General features: G+C 44.8%; 1 protein-coding gene across 1 annotated transcript in view; it reads left to right on the forward strand.

Moving 5' to 3' along the window:
* The window catches only part of ELAPOR2 (endosome-lysosome associated apoptosis and autophagy regulator family member 2), a 152,129-nt gene that overhangs the window by 89,881 nt on the left and 39,101 nt on the right, over positions 1 to 23,147 (forward strand). Inside the window, exons 3-8 of the mRNA XM_032765808.2 lie at positions 7,358 to 7,553; positions 8,563 to 8,710; positions 13,054 to 13,140; positions 16,504 to 16,609; positions 17,484 to 17,636; positions 20,894 to 20,982. Coding sequence (XP_032621699.1) covers positions 7,358 to 7,553; positions 8,563 to 8,710; positions 13,054 to 13,140; positions 16,504 to 16,609; positions 17,484 to 17,636; positions 20,894 to 20,982 — 779 coding nt within the window. The remainder of the gene's footprint in view (positions 1 to 7,357; positions 7,554 to 8,562; positions 8,711 to 13,053; positions 13,141 to 16,503; positions 16,610 to 17,483; positions 17,637 to 20,893; positions 20,983 to 23,147) is intronic.

Consider the following 23,147-nt stretch of genomic DNA (forward strand, 5'->3'; position numbering starts at 1 on the left):
ACCTCCTGCCCACTGCTGCGGCTTACGCCTGAGGGGGACCTCTGCAGTGCCAAGGATCTAAAGGGGCTGCCAGTTGACAAGGAGGCTGAAGAGTTGCTGGGACTGCCACTAGCTGTGTACCCTGGGGAGACAAAGAACCCCCACAAACTGAAGGTACCCAGCGAGAGGATCATTGGAAGTAGCCCCAGGGACACCAGACAGTAATCCGGTTGTGTGACCAGAATACTGGTCAGCGTGTTGTAGTGGGATCCCCGCTGACCCAGTAGCGGAGCCTTCCACCACTGTTAGGGCTCTGGGCTGGGACCCATGAAGTAGGATGGGCCCAGGTCCCCACACCTCCAGCTGCTGCCCCTCCTCATCTTAATCTGAGAGTCCTGCATTTGTCTGCCTGCCAAGACGGCAGGCCCTAGAATGTTTGATGCTCCGTCCTGCCTCCAAGGCTGTTAATTCCCCTTTACACTGGTCTTTACAGAGACGCAGCAGCAAGGGGGCATGGCCTCCATCTGGGCCTGATGGGGAGGGATGGACACGAACCTTACAGCAGGTTTTGTCTCTAGTGCTGAAGGTCAGTGATGAGTTTGAGCCTCCTGGACAGCTGTCTGCCTTATCATTCAGACTGTTCCTGCGTCAAAAGGTTGCAGTGATTTTTTCCCTTTCCCTCATTTGAAATTATCAGAGCATAAGGAATGGAACAATTCTACTCCATTACAGTAGGAATCTCTGGTCAGCTCCAACAGAAGCTGAACAGGAGGCTCTGATGCCTGCTGGGCTGTCAGTATGGCAGTGAGTTTCTCTTGGATACCGATCCTCTATTTGAAGTTCACAAATTTGGAACATGTGGTTCAGCAATATTCTCAATTTCTTTTTTAACAAAACAAAAACATAAAAAAAAATTGTTGGGAGTTGATAATCAGCTTAAACAGCACCATGATATGTCTTGCTGTGTTTTCCTGATGGCTTCTCTTCACACTCTTCAAGAAAAACACCAAGAAAACAAAACAGGAAAAGATTAGTATTCGTATTTATTTATTAATGATGCTATAACATGAGTAATCAGGGATTGGGGTGCCATTGCGCTACTCTCTGGACACACACAAAATGAAAAGTTACTCTTGTCATAGCTTCCTACTCAGATTAGAACCTTAGCGTTCATAAACTGAGAAGCTAGCATGAAACCTCCAAGCTCAATTACCAGCTTGGATCTGATCTCGCTGCCACCAATCAGGATTCGGAGTACCTGATCAACTCTTCCGGGTCTCCCCAATCCTTTCCCTGGGGGGACCCTCGAGACCCAGAAGCTCTGAGTCTACCGGCAAGGGAAATCCTCCACTTCCCTTCCCCCTCCTCTCCATCCAGACTTCCTCTCTGGCCTTGACTTAGAGTGACTGATGCAATCTCTTTACATCACAATACCCAGAAGCATGTCTCCTTATCCCACAAAGAGACAAACCCAAATACAAGGAAACAGAGATGATCCTATCTCTCTTTCCCCCTCCCACCAACTCGTGGTGCTGCCGAGCTACCTCCGTAGACTAACACAAAAGAGAATCCCTCCCTTGCCCTTACCTACCCAGAGAGAAAACTCAAACAAGTCTTAAAAGAAAACTTTATATAAAAAGAAAGAAAGACATCAGAATATAAACTCTGTATCAAGATGACATATACAGGGCATTGCTTATAAGAAAATATGAATAAACAGTCTGATTCAAAAAGATAACCAATTTGAAACATTCCAGCAAGGTACACACATGTAAAACAAAAATAAATATAAACCTATTGCTTTTCCTTTTGTACTCACACCTTGGTAACAGAAAGGTAGAAAGGAGCTTGAGATAGAAAGAAAACCTCTCTCTCATAGCCGAGAGAAAACAAACAGGCAGAACAAACCCAAAACCAGAAGTTCCCTCCCTCACTTTGAAAAATCCGGTTTCCTGATTGGTCCTCTGGTCAGGTGTTTGGTTCCCTCTGTTAACCCTTTACAGGGAAAAGAAACATTAACCCTTAGCTATCTGTTTATGACAACTCTTTGCCTCAAACAGTTTACAATATAAGGCCCCAGTTCAGGAAAACCCTTGTGCAAGTGTTTAATTTTAAGCATGTGCTTAAATTTCATTGAAATCAATTTCAGTGGGACTTAAACACATGTTTAAAGTTAAGCACCGTTCCTGAAGAGGGATGCTTTCCTACTTCGAGAACTAAATAGATTCCTCTTCATTTCATGAATATGAAGACTGTATTAGAATGGATACAATGGTTTTTTGGAAAATCATACATTCAAATTCATGGAGGCATGGGTGGCAAGTTTGTAGAAATTTTGATGGTACCCAGAACCTGCCCTCCCCAACTCTGCCCCTCCAAACTCTGCCCCCACCTGCCTAAGGCTCTGGGCGGGGTTTCGGTGGGAGGTCTGGGATGCAGGTTCTGGGCTGGGGATTAGGGTGCAGGAGGGGTGCAGGCTTTGGGAAAGAGTTTGGGTGCTGGGTGCAGGAGGACTGGGGTGGGGGGTGGATGTGCAGGAGGGGGTGAGGGGTACAGGCTTTGGGACGGAGTTTGGGAGCAGACTCTGGGCTAGGGGTGGGAGTGTAGGAAGGGGAAGGTGGTGCATGCTCTGGGAGGGAGTTTGGGGATAGGAGGGAGTGCAGAGGTGAGGGCTGTGGGGCTAAGGATGAAGGATTCATGATGCAGGAGGGGGCTCGGCTAGGACAGAGGGTTGGGGTGTGGGGTGAGGGCTGTGGGGCTAAGGATGAAGGATTCATGATGCAGGAGGGGGCTCAGGGCTAGGACAGAGGGTTGGGGTGTGGGGTGAGGGCTGTGGGGCTGAGGATGAGGGGCTCATGATGCGGGGGGGGGCTCAGGGATAGGGAAGAGGGTTGGGGTGTGGGGTGAGGGCTGTGAGGCTGAGGATGAGGGGTTCATGATGCGGGGGCGGGCTCAGGGCTAGGGCAGAGGATCAGGGTGCAGGAGAATGAGGTTTAGGGCTGAGGATGAGGGGTTCATGATGCAGGGGGCGCAGGGCTAGGGAAGAGGGTTGGGGTGTGGGGTGAGGGCTGTGAGGCTGAGGATGAGGGGTTCATGATGCGAGTGGGCTCAGGGCTAGAGCAGAGGGTTGGGTTGTGGGGTAAGGGCTGTGGGGCTGAGGATGAGAAGTTCATGGTGGGGGGGCTCAGGGCTAGGGCAGAGGACTGGGGTGTGGGGTGAGGGCTGTGGGGCTGAGGATGAAGGATTCATGATGCAGGAGGGGGCTCAGGGCTGGGGTAGAGGATCAGGGTGCAGAGAGATAAAGGTTGGAGCTGAGGATGAGGGCTTCATGATGCAGGGGGCTCAGGGCTAGGGAAGAGGATCAGGGTGCAGGAGAATGAGGGTTGGGGCTGAGGATGAGGGGTTCATGATGCGGGGCGGCTCAGGGCTAGGGCAGAGGGTTGGGGTGAGGGATGAGGGCTGTGAGGCTGAGGATGACGGGTTCATGATGTGAGGGAGCTCAGGGCTGGAGCAGAGGATCAGGGTGCAGGGAGATGAGGGTTGGGGCTGAGGATGAGGGGTTCATGATGCGGGGGGCTCAGGGCTAGGGAAGAGGGGTGGGGTGAGGGCTGTGAGGCTGAGGATAAGGCGTTCATGATGCGGGTGGGCTCAGGGCTAGGGGAGAGGGTTGGGGTGTGGGGTGAGAGCTGTGAGGCTGAGGATGAGGGGTTCATGATGCGAGAGGGGCTCAGGGCTAGGGCAGAGGGTTGGGTTGTGGGGTGAGGGCTGTGGGTCTGAGGATGAGGGGTTCATGATGCAGGGGGGCTCAGGGCTGGGGAAGAGGATTAGGGTGCAGGGGGATGAGGGCTCTGTCTGGGGATGAGGGTTTGGGGTGGTGGAGAGGCTCAGGGCTAGGGTGGAAGGATGGGGTAAGGGCAGCCTGCCTTGCCAATAGTGGATGGCAGGCACTAGGACCCTGGGGCAGCAGACAGCAGTTCTGTCGGGAGCTGCTCTCTGGCAGCACAAGCAGGCAGGGGAGAGGCATGCGCTGTTTTCTGTCAGGCAGGGACGAGGCGGAGGGGGGACGCAGGGGTAGGGGTGGAAGATGGAGGCCGGGACCCGCTCCAGGCAGAGACGCGGTGGGGCTGGGGGAGACCTGCGGGGGCCGGGGCCTGATCCAGGCAGGGCCAGGGGAGAGACCCAGCTCCAAATATTGCTGGAGCAGGGCACTCGGCCCTGAATATTCCTGGTGCTCGGGCACCACAAACATATATAACCTGCCGCCTATGCATGGAGGTTGTATCAAAGTTACGGAGAGGAGAATTTGGCCTATCTACTGATCTTTCCGTCTAGCCCTGCCAGTTAGGGATGATTACACAAAGGAATGCTGTTTGTGAGTCAAATACATGAGGGAGAACCTGAACTTCAGGCTTAGCTGGGATTTGGATATGACCTGTACTTTCTGCTACTGTACAACTCTTTTCTCAAAGTGTTTTAAGTCCATCAGGTTCTTTTCTTCTGAGATAAATGTCAGTACATATGTATAATATCATGCATTACATCCTTGGCTGGTCTGAACTGATTTATGCCAATTTACATTAGCTGAGGCTATGGCCCCATGAGCATAAATGGTGCTTTACCAATCACACAGGATGAGGCTTACAAAACCCATTTGCCCATGAAAGAATGCATGGCTTGGGGATAGTAGAAAGCAAAAGTGGATGGTTTGGGGGTCATGGAAGAGCTTGGGAATTCCTCCACTTGGTTATGGTACCTCATTATATATTTTTAAATAGCGGAGATATAAATCATGGTAGTAATTAGTTTTATTGAATATATATCATTGCAGAGTGTGAAATTCATGATATTTTCAATAAGAATGTATTACTTCTTATTTACTTTTCATATAAAACCCATGACCACAGCTGGCTATGCAGAGCCCAGCATTTAAAATGTGAGACATGACGTGCAAATAAGATATGATTATGATGGGTTGCCCCCCTTCCAGGGCGCCACTTGATGTACTGGGGTACCACTGAGCCCTCCTGTTCCACCAGCCTGGGCTCCCGCACCCTGTCCTGCTAAGCCAGCCCCTCCAGCCTCCTCTGGTGGAGACACACCCAGCTTCAGAAAGACACAGATACTGAAATCAGTACTGCATGGGAAGGCTTTCAGCTAAGGAATTTCCCAGCGCCCAAGTGCACTCCCCCTCTGGAGAGTAAACCCAAAATTGTATTGTGTTGCTCTGCAACGAGAACTGTACAGTGTAAGCTAATTGAAATTTGCCCTCTCCCACACTGTGGAGAGAGAGATGCACAGCCTTTTGCACCCCCAATTATGAATTACACAAACTGGGTTTAGAACAAAAACAAGTTTATTAAGTACAAGAGGTAGATTTTAAGTGATTATAAGGGATAGCCAACATATCAAAGCGGATTACCTTAGTTAATAAACAAAAACTGCAATCTGAGCTTAACACACTGGATAGGTAGGATATAAATTAGCAAATTCTCACCCTGAGTGATAACCTGGCTGGCAGACTTCTAAGGCACAAGTTGTCTTGGCTTTACCAGGTTTTCATATACCAGCTAAAGATCCTTCTAGCCTGGGACCATCGCTTCCCACAGTTCAGTCCTTGCCCCTCAGGTGTTTCCAAGTGTGTTGTTGTAGGGAGAGTGAGGTCCCTCCATGATGTGATTGTCCCCCTTATATATCTTCTTCACACTTGCTGGAAAGCTCTTATGCTGTGACGTGCATCAAACAGTTCCCATTGTGTAGAGCTAGCTCTGAGAGGTTTCTATTGTACACAGTTCCTGGGGTAATCCTTGTGCTTGTGTGCATTTCCTCAATAAGCCGTTGGCGTTGTTTGGCCTTTCTATTGTTGTACCTGAAAGGCTGCTTGTGGGCATTTTCAGCCTCACAACATGTTTCAGTAACACATACATAGACAAACTTAATAACTTCACATATAACAATAACGCATACAGTCCGACGAGATATTAATGTCTAGCAGATCCAGACTTTTAGAATGATGCCCCACAGGACATACTTTGTACAAAACATCCTAACTGCATGACAGCGGTGAATATTGGGGTGTCAGGGTGTCACAATGGTCACGGAGGTAGGTCCATCAATGAGTATTAGCCAGGATGGGCAGGGATGCAAAACCATGCTCTGAAGTGTCCCTGCCTCTGTTTGCCAGAAGCTGGGAATGGGTGACTGGGCATGGATCTCCTGATGATTACCTGTTCTGTTCATTCCCTCTGAAGCACCTGGCATTGGCCTCTGTCAGAAGACAGGTTACTGGGCTAGATGGACCTTTGGTGTGACCCACTATGGCCATTCTTATGTTCAAATTGTCTATATTTAGCTATACATGCTTACATTAGCCATATTGGCACTATTAACTTAAAAACACCCAATAACAGATTATTAATGATATATGTTTATTTTTTCACTGAAAAAGGATTCTGGGATATTAAATCATGAGAGGAAAAAGTGATGGTGCAAGGATTATCTAATAGTGGAGAGAGAGAGCACTGGACTAGGACTCAGGAATCTTGAGTTTAATTCCTGGCTCAGCCACTTCCATTGTGACCTTAGGCAAGTTATTTGATTTACACTGAGTTTCAGTTCCCCATCTGTATAATAGGGACATTTCCCTTCCTGACAGGACTGTTGTGAGGAGAAAATTAATTAATAATTGAGAATGGTTTGAACACTACAGTGATGATGGCCATAAAAGTACCTATATAGATAGTGGAAGAATAAAGTTGGTGGTTTTGGAATCATGGGTGTAAAAAAATGGAAACTCTAACTACTAAATTATGCTATAATTTATTCCATACACTGAGGTAAGTACTTCCCCTAGACATAGCTGAAATTTATTTTGAGTGCTGTTATTTTTATCCCAGTAGTGCCTAAATGCCCCTATCAAAGATAAAGATGCACTGTATTGGATGCTGTACAGACAGTAATGAAAGATAGGTGCTGCTCCAAAGAGCTCACAATCTTAGTCCAACACGAGATGCAACAGGTGCGTGAAAGGAATTGGGAGGATGATGAGGCAGAATGTGACAACAGTGATACAAACATATTTTTGCATAGACTAGCTACACTTGCAGTTTGTAGGTGTAGATTTTCTTTAAAATTCCTCTTTGCTAATGGAGACAAATAAGCTGATCAATAGCCGTAATTTGAGACTTGGCTCCAGTTCTGTCAGTTAAGTGAAAAACAGAAGTCAATTTGCACCTTGATTTTTACAATGGTTTTCTGAGCTAATTCATCATGTTCCTGATTTTCATGGGTGGGACTTTTGTGACTGGTTGCTTTAGTGACAGCTCACCGATGCTGCTAATTCCCTTTACAATTAATCAGTTGTAAATGATTGTCTTCACAGCTTTTTCATGTGCTTCTGGTGAATACCTAGAAATGAAGAATCAAATGTGCAGTAAATGTGCCGCTGGGACGTATTCCTTGGGCAGTGGGATCAAGTTTGATGAATGGGATGACCTGCCAGCAGGATTCTCCAATGTGGCAACTTTCATGGACACTGCTGTCGAATCAGCTGAGAATAAAGCAGATAGCTGTGACAAGTAAGAGGCTTATGGGTTGGTCTGTGGCCACACTGGTGAAGGGGTTGGTTTGACTCTCATGGATTTCAGTGGGCTTTGGATCAAGCTCATAGTTTGCTTTGGGAACTAGTTGTTCCGGTAGTATAGTAACATGTAGGTGGTGTTCACTGAAAACAGTGATAGGTAGACCATGCCCCTCAGAATGGAATGCTGGTTATGTGTTAGTGAAAGCTCTTGGAGTTTGATGATGCCATCAGCTGGTTAACGGAGAGGACAATTGAACACGCTATGCGATTTAAGTACAGAAAAATGCATTGTGCAATAAAAGCAATCTCTGCACATTGTCAAGAAGCTTACGTCAGGGATATTGAATAGTTGAGAAGAAAGGATAAATAAAATGGGCCCTATTTGACCCTGCTGATCCACTGGCACGAAGTCAGTTTCATCATCTACCTGAGCCTTCCTCTGTGCTGGGGAACTCCTCAGGTGGCTTCAGGCCAGCGGAGTAACATGACAGCAGTGGCTACCGAGCCACTACTTTCAGCCAATCCCCTGCTGTCATAATGGCCTCCTGGATGACATTAGCAGCCAGTGAAACTTGGAACAACCCTGAACTGCTTTAACTTGTGCCTGAGTGGTTCTGGGATCAAGGAGGAGTAACGGTGGCTTAAAACTACTTTTCCATCTGGCATGATCTGTGCTGATTGCAGAAGGGCTGTTCTTAAGAATATGGCCCTCTGTATCCTAGACAAGCCTTCCGGATTGGGATGCATTAGAAGTTTCCAGGAAACAACATACATTTGCCCCCATTCACAATTTTGATGTGCAAACAGATAAGTTTTGATAGAGCTCATAATTCTTTGTGTGAAAAATATGTGGGAAACCTATGTGAAAGGGTTGGGGAGTGAATCTAGCTACAGTGGGGTACTGTGTCCTTTACTGAGCAATATATTTTAAAATAGGAATGTTATAAATGTCTTTAGGGTTCCTGTGATCTAAAATAAGCCTTGTTTTGTTTATCTTTATCCAGCTCTTCGTGGACTCCTCGTGGGAATTACATAGAGTCCAACAGAGATGACTGCACTGTTTCTCTAATCTATGCCGTACATCTGAAGAAATCTGGTTCTGTCTTCTTTGAATACCAGTATATTGACAATAACATCTTCTTTGAGTTTTTTGTAAGGCTTTTATACACTGAATCTAACCTCAAAGTAAATGTAATGTGTTCCAGATAAGGACCTATTTTGGAATCAGCTTAGTTTTCTCCTCATCCAAGTTATTAATGTCTCTTTAGCTCATTAAATCTGAACAAATTTTAAAAATCTCATTTCCCCTCTACCATTTATGCTGCCTGTCTACTTTTTGCATTTCATTCAGCTTTGACAACAAGCCTGAATTGGTTGCTTTCACTTTACGGTAGATTTTTCATAAGTGCCTAAGGGAGATAGGAGCACAAAACCCATTGAAAGTCACCTTAATTTCTAGTCACTTTCATAGCTAGGTTGTCTACAGTTTGCACAGTGCTATCAGCGGCATGCCATCTATGTATGCAAGGCATGCGTTGCATGTCCCGGGACCAGCTTTGCCCATGGGATGTGTCTGTCTGACCTCTGAATGCACATGGAAGACATAATATTTTATAACAAAATGGCCCCACATATGCCAGGTCACACAGTGTGTGTGGTGCGTGCAAGGTCACACTGTGTGGTAGACAAAATGGTGTCCTCCATGTGGCGTGACCTTGCATGTATGGTGCGTGAGGTCACACTGTTCTACAAATTGACAGCCTCCAGACAGTGTGACCTCACGCATCCTGCGTGTGAGATCATACCGCATGGAGAGTGCCATTTTGTGAAGCCCTCCACACAATGTGACCATGCATGCACTGTACATGTGAGGTAACGCCTCATGGAGGACAGCATTTTGTGTGCAAGTGTAGAATTACATGCCTGATTAAGAATGCCATGGCATGCCACTGAATGCCAGGACGTTTGGGTTCCTAGAACCACATGGGAATGTTTAAATTCTCACAGAATCCATTTTTTCATATTTCTTTTGAATGTCATGAAAACATTCCTGGGCCTTGATAATATGTCTGATCCTACAGTTCTTCCATATGTGAGTACTGTTCACTCATGTAGGTAGTTCTATAGATTCCAGTGGGAGCTCTGGCATGAGGAAGGTTCTTAAGTTTGGGTCTAGAGTAGAGCTGGTGAGAAATGGTTTTCCCATCCCGCCATTGCTTTTGAGAGATCGAAATTTTGTCCCGTCTCAAATCAGGATGAAAAGTCAGAATCTAGAAAATATCCACAAACCAAAAAACTGAAACTTTTTTTTTTGGTTCAGAACAATTCAAATGCCTTGTTTTAATTTAGCCCCTTTTTCTCTAACCTTTTCTTTAGTCTGATCAGCTGAAATTTCAAAACGAAAAGTTGTGTAGAACCAGAAAAATGGGTCAGTTTTGAACATGTTGGAACAAAACAGTTTTGAAAATTTTTTCCTCAACGTTGTTTTCAAGCCAGGAAATCCATCAAAACTGACCCTCCTGTGCCAATAGTTTTAGTTTCAATGAATGGCTTTTTATGACCAAAAAAAAAAAAAACTGTTAAAAAATTCCTGATGAATTCTTGTCCAAAGTCCCTTTAACTTGGAAAAATATAATCTAGTTTGGCCAGCATTGTTTACACAGAAAGTTGTGTGGGACTCTAAATATGTGACTATCCTTACGACAGTCTGGAAATGAGAATCCCAGTGTCATACAGCAGCAAAGAATCCTGTGGCACCTTATAGACTAACAGACGTTTTGGAACATGAGCTTTCATGGGTGAATACTCACTACATCAGATGCATGTAGTGGCAGCTTAATCCAAAATTTCAGAAATGGCTAGTGATTTTGGATTTCTCTGTTTTTGGGTGTCTGATCTGAGACACTTTCAAGGGACCTGATTTTCAGAAGGAGCTGTGAACCTGCTTTCTGTTGAAAAGGGTCTCAAGTCGGACACTCAAAACTCAAAATCACTAGTCACTTTTGGAAATCTTGGCCTCCGTCTTTGGGAAAGGATCGTTCTGTGTCGCTCTAATGCAGAGAGAGAAGGATGAAAAGTGAGCTATTGCTGAGGTTTAAGATTGGGATTTTTGAAAGAGCTCCACACAGATTTCACTCCCCACTTGGTACTTCTTCAGACAAGCACCTTGCGTGCTTTCTCCCATGCTTCCTCTCACGTTTGAGAGTTGCTTCCTGTAATCATCCACAGAGGTACCTCCTTATCCACCTTCAAATCCCTCCTTGTGACGCCCACAAAAAACTTGACAACTTACAGAGACCACTGCCGATCATAGTGACAAACATTGCCATTTTAAGCCCCTTGGGGCAGAAACCATCTTTTTGTTCTGTGTTTGTACAGCACCTAGCACAGTGGTGTCCTGGTCCATGACTATGACTCCTAGGTGCTATGGTAATCCAAATAATAATGATAAAAAGACTTAGGAGCGCAGATCGTATTGATTTTCAGTGGGACCTATAAGACACTTGTGCTTTGAAAGACTCTCTATCTTGCTTTGTCTGCCAGTGTTGTATTTGCTGCTGAATGTTGAGAAGGGGGCAAATGAGGACTTAAAACAGAGAGAGATGGCAGCTCAGAGTAAGTGTCCTGGAAATTGTCCATCCCCTCTGTCTCTGACTTTCTCTTGCTGTCTCTGGCGGGTGAGTCATTGCCATCTGCAAAGCACTGTCATGCTATTTCACAGCAGTGCTAGGCCTTAATTAATGTTTTTAGGGTATTTTGAGATGCTGGGATGAGATCCTCTCTATCTAAGTGCAAAGCACCATTATCCTTAGTAAGGGATAAGAGAGGAAGACAAAAAAAACCACTTGATTTCGATGCCTGAGTTCCTTTATTGCCGCAGCTGCTATTTGAATAAAATCTACTGCACTTTGATAATAGAAACTGCATACGGTATTATTAAACCTCTTTCACTTTTTATTGTACGTCCTGCCTGATTCATAAGAAGTAAGCAACAAAATGTGCTTTTACCGCAAGATGCAGGTAGCGGAATATGATCCTCGCTGTGGTTTCTTGACTGACTAGTGATTGATTTTCTCCTGCAGAGGAGCAAAAATGTTGTTTATTTGAGCAGTAGGTCCGAAAGCTGCTTGCCACATATTATTTGCTCTGATCAACATAGCACTGATGGTTGGTCACCTCCTTACCTTTGTCATTCCTTTTATATGTATCAATTAGCAGGGTGTCATTTTAAAAGTCATTCCCCAAATAATTGTAACTTGGCAGCTAGATTTTCGTCCTGATGCCCTGCACTTCAGGGCTCCATATGTAATAGACCTTTAAGAATGCACTTTCCCCCAGAATGCATTGTTGATTAAATATTTTTCATCATTACATCAGCATCCCCCTATAGTTTAGGTATAGAATCTATTTGTCTTAGATATTTATATGGCCCCCATGGTATCTGAATACCTCATAATTTTTTTCATGTATTTAAACTTTCCACAGCCCTGTGAGATGGGGCAGCCCCATTAACCCCATTTTAAAGATGGGAAATGGAGGCACTGAGAAATAATGGTCCAGCTCCACAAGGGTACTTAGGCACCTAACCCCCAGTTTTAGGCACCGAGTTTTAGGCAAAACCCCATCTCAGCTGCAACCCTAGTTTGTGAGTGCCTAAACTTGTTCAGCTCCTATTGTTTTACAGTAAAAGTTCCCTTGGTGTCCAAGTCTATGCCTCTGGGCATAGGCACTGCTGCCCCACTCTAGGCATCTGGACGCCTGTCTCCTGCCTAAGCCTCAGTCTGATCCACAGACCTGGGTAAAATAGGTGTTCCTCCCCTTAACTCACCCATAGAGCCTGATCTGACTGGTATGTTCAGAGGCCACCTATCTCTACCCAAAATAGCAGCACCAGGAGGAGCTCTGGAGGGTATTCCCTGGGGAAGTGGGAGAAGCCAGGTTCAAATCCTGTTCTGCCTGAGAAGGAATTGGAGTAGGGAATTGTTGCTTCTCAGATAAGTGCTTTAACACCTGGGCTATAGGGGGATTCTTGCACTTTCTAAGTTGGTATTTAATTATTCAGTTAAACTGGAACAACTTCAATAGGTGAGCTGGAGAAAGACCCACATCAGAATATCCCACAGTGTGATCTGAGCTGTTAGGCATGCTTGGAGACCACTTAGGTCTACACAAAGCAGCAGCATGAGGAGGAGATCCTCTTCCACGCTCAGCTGAGAGGTGGCCAATCCCTGTTCCAATCCCTTCTCCTCAGGCAGAGAGGGGAATTTAGCACTATATTTGGAAGTCCTCTCTTAGACTGCTAGTGATTTTGCATGTGATTTCTGGATGTCCTTTGCAACAAGTAACACAGTCCCTGTCCTGAATGCGGTGAGATGGGGACAGACAGCAGAATCACACAGCTTTTAGTCTACTGTCTATAGGCATCCTTCTGCGGTGTGTCCTGACTGAGACAGTTAACCAGATGTCTGATTGTGGCCACTGTTTTTAATTGACAGATTCAAAATGATCAGTGCAAAGAGATGGACTCCACGGCCGACAAATGGGTGAAATTAACAGACAACAGCGAATGGGACTCTCATTTTGTAAGTGCTAAGTATCGCTCCGCAGAGCTTTCCTTTTGTTTATAAATTAACTTTGATTCTTATGAGATGTGAGCAAGAGAGGGCCACAGCTTCTCTCAGGAGCAAGAGAGGTGTGCTCTCAGGGCCTGATCCAAAGCCTGTTCAAGTCCTGTGCAGGCCTTCCCACTGACTTCACTGAATCAGGCTCCTTAAGAAATCAGGTAGATATATGGGAATCCAAATTCCACAGGGCGCTCCCATTCCTGGTGATCTGTATCTTCCAAAACGCTTGCTCATTCACTTGCAACAAAGATTGTTCCCTGCCATGTGAATGACAGTGCAGTCCACGGGCGTTGTGTGAACATTTGAGGGTAGGATTTGGCCTTTTAATTTCAAGTGCTTTTCTAGGGGATGGACTGCACTGATTTTTCTCAGAAGTTTGAAAACTATCTGTGACCGGGGTTCCAGGGGTGCCAGGCTGAGATTGCTCAGTTAGGGCAAACTGCAAAGAATGGGGCAAACAATCCCCAAATACTTAGATTTACCAAGCCAGCAACAAAACAGCTTCTACAACACCTTACTGGTTACCCAAGGCCAAAACACAGTCCCCTAAAAGCAACCCAGCCTGGGGCTTCCTCCCAGACAGCCATGTCAAATATGATGACGATTATTGAAAATCTTGTTCATCATTTGAAGAAGTTCTACCAATCCCAAAGGATCGGACGCATTACCCACCAAATTAATTAATATTTCAGATCTTATCCAAATACACATTTACAGCCAGTTTGTATTAACTAAATTTAAATGTATTTTAAAAAAAAGCGAGAGTATTGGTTAAAAACTCATTATACATATAGACATGAATATAGTTCTTAGGTCAGTTTTGTAGCAGACATGGTGAGCTTTAGAGTTGCAAGAGAGTTCTTTCAGAATTAGTTCATAGGTTCAGTCCAACGTTCAATATCCGGGTATCCCAGAGTGACACTGGAGATCTCAGTCTTGTGGCTCAAACTTCCCCTGACAAAGCATGAGCGGATATGAGATGAAAGAATCAGGGTCCCAAAAGCCCTTTATACATTTTCCGGGCAGCCTCTTGACTGCATACAGTTCTTGGGTGACCAATAGTGTCTTTTAAGAAACCTCCTATTTCCTAAACATCACCGGTAATTAGCAACATGGATTAGCATAAGGCAATTGCCTATCTCCCACCATTTGCAGGTGATTTGCTATATACTTCAAAGAGAAATCAAGAGAGTGATATCACTACATTCACAGTTTATTTAAATGTTAATATCTCTTTTTGATTTCTGAATTAACAGAATACAGCAACAGACAGGAATTGTCTGGTTACATTGTTAACCTCTAACAGTATATATGTAAACACACAAAACCACAAACATTATCTACTAATAAGTCTCTAAAGGCTGAATCTGGGTCAATTAGCCTGCTAGTTGTGTAACCCTTTCTGGCCCTGTGTCACACAGTTTTCCTGAATTGGTGCAACCGCTCCATAGGCAGCTCCTCTTAAATCACATTGGAGGCCCCCAATAGGGAGCCCTCACTCATTTGACTAAACTGGTTTCTACATGAGTTGTATTCAGTCAGTGCCCAGAGCACGTAAACTAGCCCTGAGTTTATTTGAGGTGAACAAATTTCATCCCTCATTAGCCCCCAGACTGAGGCTTGGGCTACCCAAAAAGTTTTGCTGGCATAGCTATATGGGTTAGGAGGGTGAAAAAAATCACATCCCCGATTGACATAGCTATGATGGCAAAAGCCCCAGAGTAGACACCAAAGAGTCCTTTTGTTCAGGGGGCTGGTATAAGCTGTTCTTTTTGCCAGTATAAACTGCATCTCCACTAAGAGGGTTTGCTGGTATAGCTCCACCAGCGGCAAATAATAATAATAATATAATAAATATATGGAGATATATCTATCTCATAGAACTAGAAGGGACCTGTCCCCTGCTTTCACTAGCAGGACAAAGTACTGATTTTACCGCAGATCCCTAAATGGCCCCCTCAAGGATTTAACTCACAACCCTGGGTTTAAACCGGCCAATGCTGAAACCACTGAGCTATCGCTCCCCCAAACCCTTTCTAATGTAGGCAAGGCCTCCCACTGGTGGATTTTACTCTGGAGTGCTTTCTGTTTAGACTCTAATAGGAATGTAGTTTTTAGTTTACCTGTCTGTGAGCCTCGCTGGGCTGTTTGCGGAGGCATAAGCAAACTAAGCAATTGCTTAGGGCTCCAAGCAGCTCAAGGGGGGTGGAAGGGAGGCCTATTTGCTTTTTATTATAAGAACTTACCTGTTTTAGTATTGTTGCAAGGGGTGCGGGGGGGAGGGGCAAAATATTCCTGCTTTGGGCCTCCAATAGGCTAGCACCAGCACTGGTTCTTCGCTCAGTAGCTCCTGTATAATTCTTCACCTTGAGCAGACACAAAGCATGAGGTTTTGAAAAGTGCTCAGTATTAACCTAACCCTAGCCCTGCCTGGGCCTGTTCTGCACTTGAAAATGGTACCCGTCTAACTATGTCGGTTAGGAGGGTGAATTTTGTATCAAGATAGTTATACCAGTACAGCCCTTGTGTGGCTGCAATTATACTGGTATAGAAGTGCTGTATCCTGGTGTAGCTTATTCTCTTTCCCATAGGGAATAACTATGCCAATAAAAAGCACCTTTATTACTTCATCCACACGGGCGGGGGGTGAGGGGGCTAGGGGGGTGATACTGCTTTTACTGTACCAATATAGTTAAAATGGCACAACTTTCTAGTGCCATCAAGGCTTGGTAAATGGGGGCAGAGATAACCCAACGCTGAGCACTTTTGAAAATCCCAACCCATATAGCATAGGTAAAAGTATGGCTTGTTAAAATACTGGGCCGTGTTTTTTAATAGGTGAATTGTGTGGCTTTAAAATCAAACTGATTGATTAAGATCCTAGATCTGAAACAGAGTAGAGTTAAAAATGACTGAGCATGAGCACAAGGGGAATTCTGTCGAATCCTGGCAAGCTGGGCACCTGCAACTGTGGGTTGGCTGGATGGGACTGACTTTTCCCTCCACCCCCACTGCTTACTGTTGGCTTAGGGGGACTTGCACTGCACCTCTTCAAGGGAGGTGTCAGAGCCTCCCTGCCTCCATAATACCTGCATCTACCCTCCATAAAGAGGGCACTGTTGCATCCTCCTTATCTCTCTGTGCCTCCTACAGCCCATGACTTACAAAACAGTTGACCCCCAGAATCCCCAAATGCTCCAAGGATGTGAGGAAAATGAGTCACTGAAATGAGTGACATGTACTAGGAGATAAAAGAACAATGTCAATCAGGTGGTCAATCAAAAGATGATGATGCGAAGTATCATTCTTTTGTTGTTGCAGGTAGCTTTGAAACCAGGGACTAATATATTATATTGGAGAACAACGGGGATTCTTATGGGTTCTAAAGTGGTGAAACCTGTTCTGGTGAAAAACATCACAATTGAAGGTATGGAATATCATACTATCAGCTAATAACTAAACTGTCTACTGTACATTGCAATAATAATTGATGTTTTATTCCAGCCACTGTCTTTAAGGACAGATACGTTGTTTTTGGAGAAAAAAATTGACATCATAATCACAGTAAACTTTCTTTCTTTCTTTTTTTCTTTTTCTTTCTTTCTTTCTTTCTTTCTTTCTTTCTTTCTTTCTTTCTTTCTTTCTTTCCTTTTTTAAAGTAATTATTCCATGCATTCTGTTTTTACTTTTCGAAATCTCTAGGAAAATATTTAGTCCACTGGTGTCCTGAGAACTATGATACATGGAATTAATTAGTAAATGATGACACCTGCTGGGGAAGATTGGAATTGTAGAAGAAAAAAAACCCCTCAGGCTGTCTGCAACAGCACAACATAGCAGACCTTTATTACAACTGGGCTTGTGTACACTTGGAAATGTACCAAAATAGCTATTTCAGAATCAGAGTGGGGACTAATACTGAATAGCTGTTACAGAATTATTATTCTAAAATAGGCCATTACATTATAAAACACTCAGGACTTGGAAATTTACTCTAATATTCCAGAATAGCTATGTTGATATATTTCCAAGTACAGATAGGCCCTTAGTTTCATATAACGTAATGCTAATCCAGGTCAAACTCTCATTGAAGGGAATGGAAGTTTGGCCTGGGAAAGGACTGTAGAACCAGAGTCTCAGTTAGCAAAGCCCAACGGACTCAAACTAGCAATGAGTGACTGTTCAGTGTTCTTATACAGTGTCTGTTTTCCTCAAAACAACTGTGTAGCCGGGAGCTGCAGGTACTGCTGCTCTCTATTTTTGTGCCTATTTATGTGCTTAACCTGTGCTTTGCTTTACAGGAGTTGCATATACATCTGAATGCTTTCCTTGCAAACCTGGTACATTCAGTGATAAGCCAGGGTCTTCAAATTGTCAGATGTGTCCCAGAAATACCTACTCAGAGAAAGGAGCTAAGGAATGTATCAACTGTAGCGAAGAAACACATTATGCAGGTACAGGCATAAGCCAAAAAGAATACATGAACATGTGTCTGCTTCAGTATTATTATCAGCTCTGCGTGCTTTTATGGAGCTCTGTACATACATACACAGGAATCACTTCGCCCACCACTGAAAAGTAGTCAGAAGAGATTGGGACACAAAAAGATTAATATGGTGCCAATCTGAAACTACAGAGGGAATTTATATTTGCAATTTATAATGGCTCACACTGGAATTTGTCCAGGGTACTTTATAACTCCCATGCTCTAACAGAAAGCACCATGAGATCTTCAGTGGCCCTGGTTTTAGATTTCCTCCAAATTATGGTAACCCCCAAGCTAATCTGAGGCATTGGTTCAGTACTGATTCACTGGCAGCTCCCCACTGCTTCCTTCAGCACCCAAGTGTTTCCTGGAGATCTCTTATTCAAACAGTCACCTGTCGATCCCTCCTTGCACTGGGAGATCTGTCTGGATCAGAGCACTTGGTGGTTTGGCTGCAGACTGGACATGTGATAGCCTTCGAAGCTCCTCTGTTTCCTTCCCATGATAGCAACTAGAGGCCATTGAGTAAAATAGACCACATTCGTCTGTGACATAGCTCCATTGCACTTAAGCACATGCTTAACTTTAGGCATGTGAGTAGTCCCTTTGAAGCCTACGTGCCTACTCATGCGGTTAGAATTAAGCATGTGCTTAATACTTTCCTCACTCAGGGCCTCAGAGCAGTGCACCCACTGATAAGTCTCTTCCACAACTACTTCAGAGATGGGGAGAGGGGGCAGAGGGACTATGCAGCTGAGAAAGGGCCCATTTTCTGGGGAGTTTGGGGACGTAGTGTATGGACAGATATTACTTGGGTTGGAGCTGGTCCAATTATGGATTGTGACAAACCCCTTCCCCGATTCCCCACTAGGATCCCAGCCACAGGTGGTTTCTATGCTTATTATTACCTATGAATTGTATTGCCATACCATGTATGTGGCCCAGTCATGGACCAGGACCCCATTGTGCTAGGTGCTGTACAAACAGAACAAAAGGACAGTCCATGTCCCAGGACACTCACATTCTAAGTATAAGACAAGAGAGGACAGACAAATGCAGACAGACAGACTGGGGATCACAAGGAAACAGTGAGACAACACTGATAAGCATAGTAGATTAATCGTCTCAGCAGGTTAGCAGCCTAACTGTTGTCAAGCTTTTTGTAGGTACCATGGCAAAGGAGAGTTTTATGGAGACCAATGAGGTAGCTTTGCACATGATTACAGGGAGCTCTTTCCAAGTGTGAAGGGGAGCACGAGAGGAGTGGGGGGTATTTTAGATAACATGAAGGTGTTACCTGAAAATCTAGTAAGTGGGCAGTGAAGGCTGGCTCCATTGGCAGAGTGGAGGCAGAAGTTGGCATAGAACTGAAGGGCTGGAAGGGATCTTGGGAAGTCACCCAGTCCAACCTCTCAGCTGAGGCAGGATCAAATAGACCTTAGATCATCCCTGATAGGTGTTTATCCAACCTGTTCTTAAAAACCTTTAATGATGGGGATTCCACAACCTCCCTTGGAAACCTGTTGCAGGGCTTAACTACTCTATGGCTAGGTCTACACTGGCGGGGAGTCGACCTAAGATCCGCAACTTCAGCTATGTGAATAGCATAGCTGAAGTTGGTGTATCTTAGGTTGATTTACCTGGCCGCGAGGACGGCGGCAAGCCAACCACTGCTGCTCCCCCGTCGACTCTGCTTCTGCCTCTCACGCGCGGTGGAGCTCCGGAGTCAACGGCAGAGCGATCGGGGATCGATTTTTTGATCCCCAATAGATTGATCACTACCTGCCGGTAGTGTAGACGTACCCTTAGAGTTGGACAGTTTTGCCTAATATCTAACCCAAATCTCCCTTGCTGCAGGTTAAGCCAATTTCTTCTCCCCTTACCTTCAGTGGATTTGGAGAACAATCAATCATCATCCTCTTTATAATAGCCCAGGTATCGGCAACCTTTGGCATGCGGGCCACCAGGGTAAGCCCCCTGGCGGGCCGGGCTGGTTTGTTTACCTGCCGCGTCCGAAGGTTTGGCTGATCGCCGCTCCCACTGGCCGCAGTTCACTGCTCCAGGCCAATGAGGGCTGCAGGAAGCAGCATGGGCTGAAGGATGTTCTGGCCACCACTTCCTGCAGTCCCCATTGGCCTGGAATGGTGAATCACGGCCAGTGGGAGCTGTGATCGGCCGGACCTTCGGACGCGGCAGGTAAACAAACTGGCCCAGCCCGCCAGGGGGCTTACTCTGGTAGGCCATATGCCAAAGGTTGCCGATCCCTGTAATTGCCCTTAACATATTTGAAGACTGGTATCAGGTCCCCACCCGTCTTCTTTTCTCAAGACTAAAACTTTCCTCACAAGTCAAGTTGTTTAAACCTTTTCTCATTTTTGTTGCTCTCCTCTGGATTCTCCAATTTGTCCACATCTTTCCTTAAGTGTGGCACCCAGAATTGGATAGAGTACTCCAGCTGAGGCCTCATCATTGTGAGCATATGAGAAATGATGGGTAGGATGGGGACAGGCCATGAACGTGAAGTCAAGTAGTCTGTTTGTTGCATAGACTGTGTATAAGTAGCATAGTTGATGCACATACACAGTATTGTGACGTTATCTCAAATACTGCCCATTTGCTTTGATGCTCTTGCAGACTAATTAGCTTCTACAGTTCTTTTTCTTATAGATTAACATTTTGTATAGAGAACTGATTATCTGCCAGAAACATCTCCTATCACTTTAACTGCTAACATTAGTATGGACACCGATTAGGGACTTGTGCCTGCTCTCATTTAAGTTAATGGGAATTTTGCAATTGACTTCAGTGAGAATAAGTCCTGGCCCCAGCAAAGTAAAACATTTCTGAAGGGACAGACAAGTCAGTTTTCATTTATTATCAGATAAGAATTTGATCACAGTGCTTGCATGATTGATGCAAATTGGAGTTTACTGTTATCACAGAGAAAAAGGGTTAGGTGCCGGTCTGACTGTATGGATGTCTCAGTCTGTGCCAAAGCACAGTATCGGACAGTACAAGTAATGCCTGAGCCTGTCAAAGGAACCTGCTGGATTTCAGTGGGAGTGGGGTGCCTAATTTTCATAGGCTGCTTTGAAAATCCCAGTGAATGTATTTTTGTTCCTGAATTAGCATTTTTCCTGTCCCATCTTGCAGTCCGGCTGGATATCTAGATTTTCAGCCCTTTGGAAATCCTTTACCACTCTGTTCCTCATCCTTCCTTTTCAGATGAAGGATCCAGCCAATGTACAGAGCGTCCTTCTTGTACAAACAAAGACTTTTTCCAGATCCATACACTGTGTGATAAGGAAGGAAAGGTAAGTCAAATGTTCACTCAGATTCATATTATTCGCCAGTTCTTTGAGCCATTTGTGATCTAGTGGCCTGAACACAGGACAGGGAGCCCTGAATTTCTGAATTCTTGTCCTGCTTCCAGCACTGATTCTCTTAGTGGCCTCGGGCAATCCCTTAACCACACTCTCTTATCAATTTATCCATCTGTAAATGTTCATTGCTTTTAGGTTTTTCTAAGACATTTATCATCGTGGTATGGAAGATCCTAATCTAGTAAACACTTGCATGTGTGATCAGTCTGACTGGGTCACTGGGATGACTCATGAGCATAGATGTTTGCAAAATCAGGGCCTTGATAGAAGTAACAACATATATGTGCCTCACAGGAATATCTTGAGGATTCATTGACTAGGGCTAGACAGTTTAAGCCAAGGGCAACCAGATCTACTGGTTCTATTAGAGGGTGAGCTGCATTAGGAGTGTGCCAGTTTTGTGGCTTTATTCTCATTCCCCTCTCCCCTAGTCTCATGGGAACTCCTTTGCCAAAGCTCTGTGGGATTGCAAATTGGATTTAGAGGTTGAAACAGCTGCTTATTGCAGCATTTTCCCCTGCAGCTCTTGCAGAAATTTGTCTGATCTGAGAGTTGATCCTTCAGAACTACTTTGCCCAAACCCTAGATCTCTGATCCCAAGAGGCCCTTCCACCTCCCTTAGATCCAGGGGAGGAGGTAGCAGGTGACCTGCCTTAGCAAGTTGTCAAAATCCGTTTAATTGATGCCAAACTAGAGCAACACCTGCTAACAAGATGGAGCCTTTCAGCTTAAGGTTGGCAGTCAATTATACCCCTCTTTGTACCTGCATCTGCTTTAATAAAAATCATATTAGAATGTTCACTTTCAGAACATGCAGCATGTGTAACCTTGACTTATCGCACACACACTTCAAGCCACATAGTACTTGTATTCTGCAACGTCTTTCTGATGATGATGATGGGCGATCACTTGTTACCGAGTATGATCATCTTCCATGTGCATTATGGGTCCTCAGGTGGCTAATAAGGCCAATCCTTGAGCCATAAGTTCTATTACAATGAGAGCAGATGTTTTCAGACTCAGCAGGAGACTGCTGACCATGACTGGAAGCTAGTCTCTCCTTCCTCCTGCACCTCTTGTCCTTTTCAGCTTGTTGGCGAGCAAGTTCAAAATGCAGGGGACCATCGCATAGGACTTCACTCCATTTTAAGCGATTCTGGGCAAATGTCTCCCAAGTGTCAATGTCAATATTACACTTTTTTAGGTTGTCCTCCAAGTCCTTATAACACTTCCATTGTCCACACACGTTATGGTACCCTTCTTTCAGCTGAGAGAACAGGACCTGTTTTGGGCGGCGATGGTCTGGCATCTGGACAATGTGACCAGTCCAGCGGAATTGGAGATTGGTGATCATTATTTTGATACTGATGGGCTTTGCCTATTCCTGTCTTCCCATCTGATCTTCAGAATCTTACAAAGGGAGCGTTGATGTTGCCTCTCAAGGAGTTTCAGGTGGTGTCTATAGGTTGTCCAAGTTTCGGACTCATACAGCAGTGTTGGGAGAATAATGGCTTGATAAACAAGAAACTTGGCGTCTGTTCAAATGTCATGATCTTCAAAAACCCTGTGCCGTAAATGAGAAAAAGCTACACTGGCACAGCTCAGGTGATGATGAATTTCTGCATCAATATCTGCCTTGGATGAAAGATGACTTCCAAGGTAGAGGAAATGATTGACATTCCCCAGTGCCACTCCATTGATTTTGATAAATGGAGCATGTAATATCTCATTTGGAGAGGGCTGATAGAGCACTTTATTCTTCTTGATATTAAGAGTGAAACCAAGACGTGTAAGCATCGGCAAACACATTCAAGATAGTTTGAAGATCTTTCTCAGAGTGGGCAAAGATCGCATTGTCATCAGCATAATGAAGTTCCACAATAGATGTTGTGGAAATCTTACTTTTGGCTTTCAGCCTGGTAAGCCTGAACAGCTTTCCATCCATTCTGTAAATGATTTGAACACCAGCTGTAAACTTCCCAGCAGTTAGGTAAAGAATGACGGCAATAAAAACCGCAAACATGGTTGGAGCAATGATACAGCCCTATTTGACTTCTGTTTGTACTTTGAAAGGTTCACTCTGGGAGCCAGTGCTG

This window comes from Chelonoidis abingdonii, chromosome 1 (assembly GCF_003597395.2).
Source record: "Chelonoidis abingdonii isolate Lonesome George chromosome 1, CheloAbing_2.0, whole genome shotgun sequence".
Taxonomy (NCBI): Eukaryota; Metazoa; Chordata; order Testudines; family Testudinidae; genus Chelonoidis; species Chelonoidis abingdonii.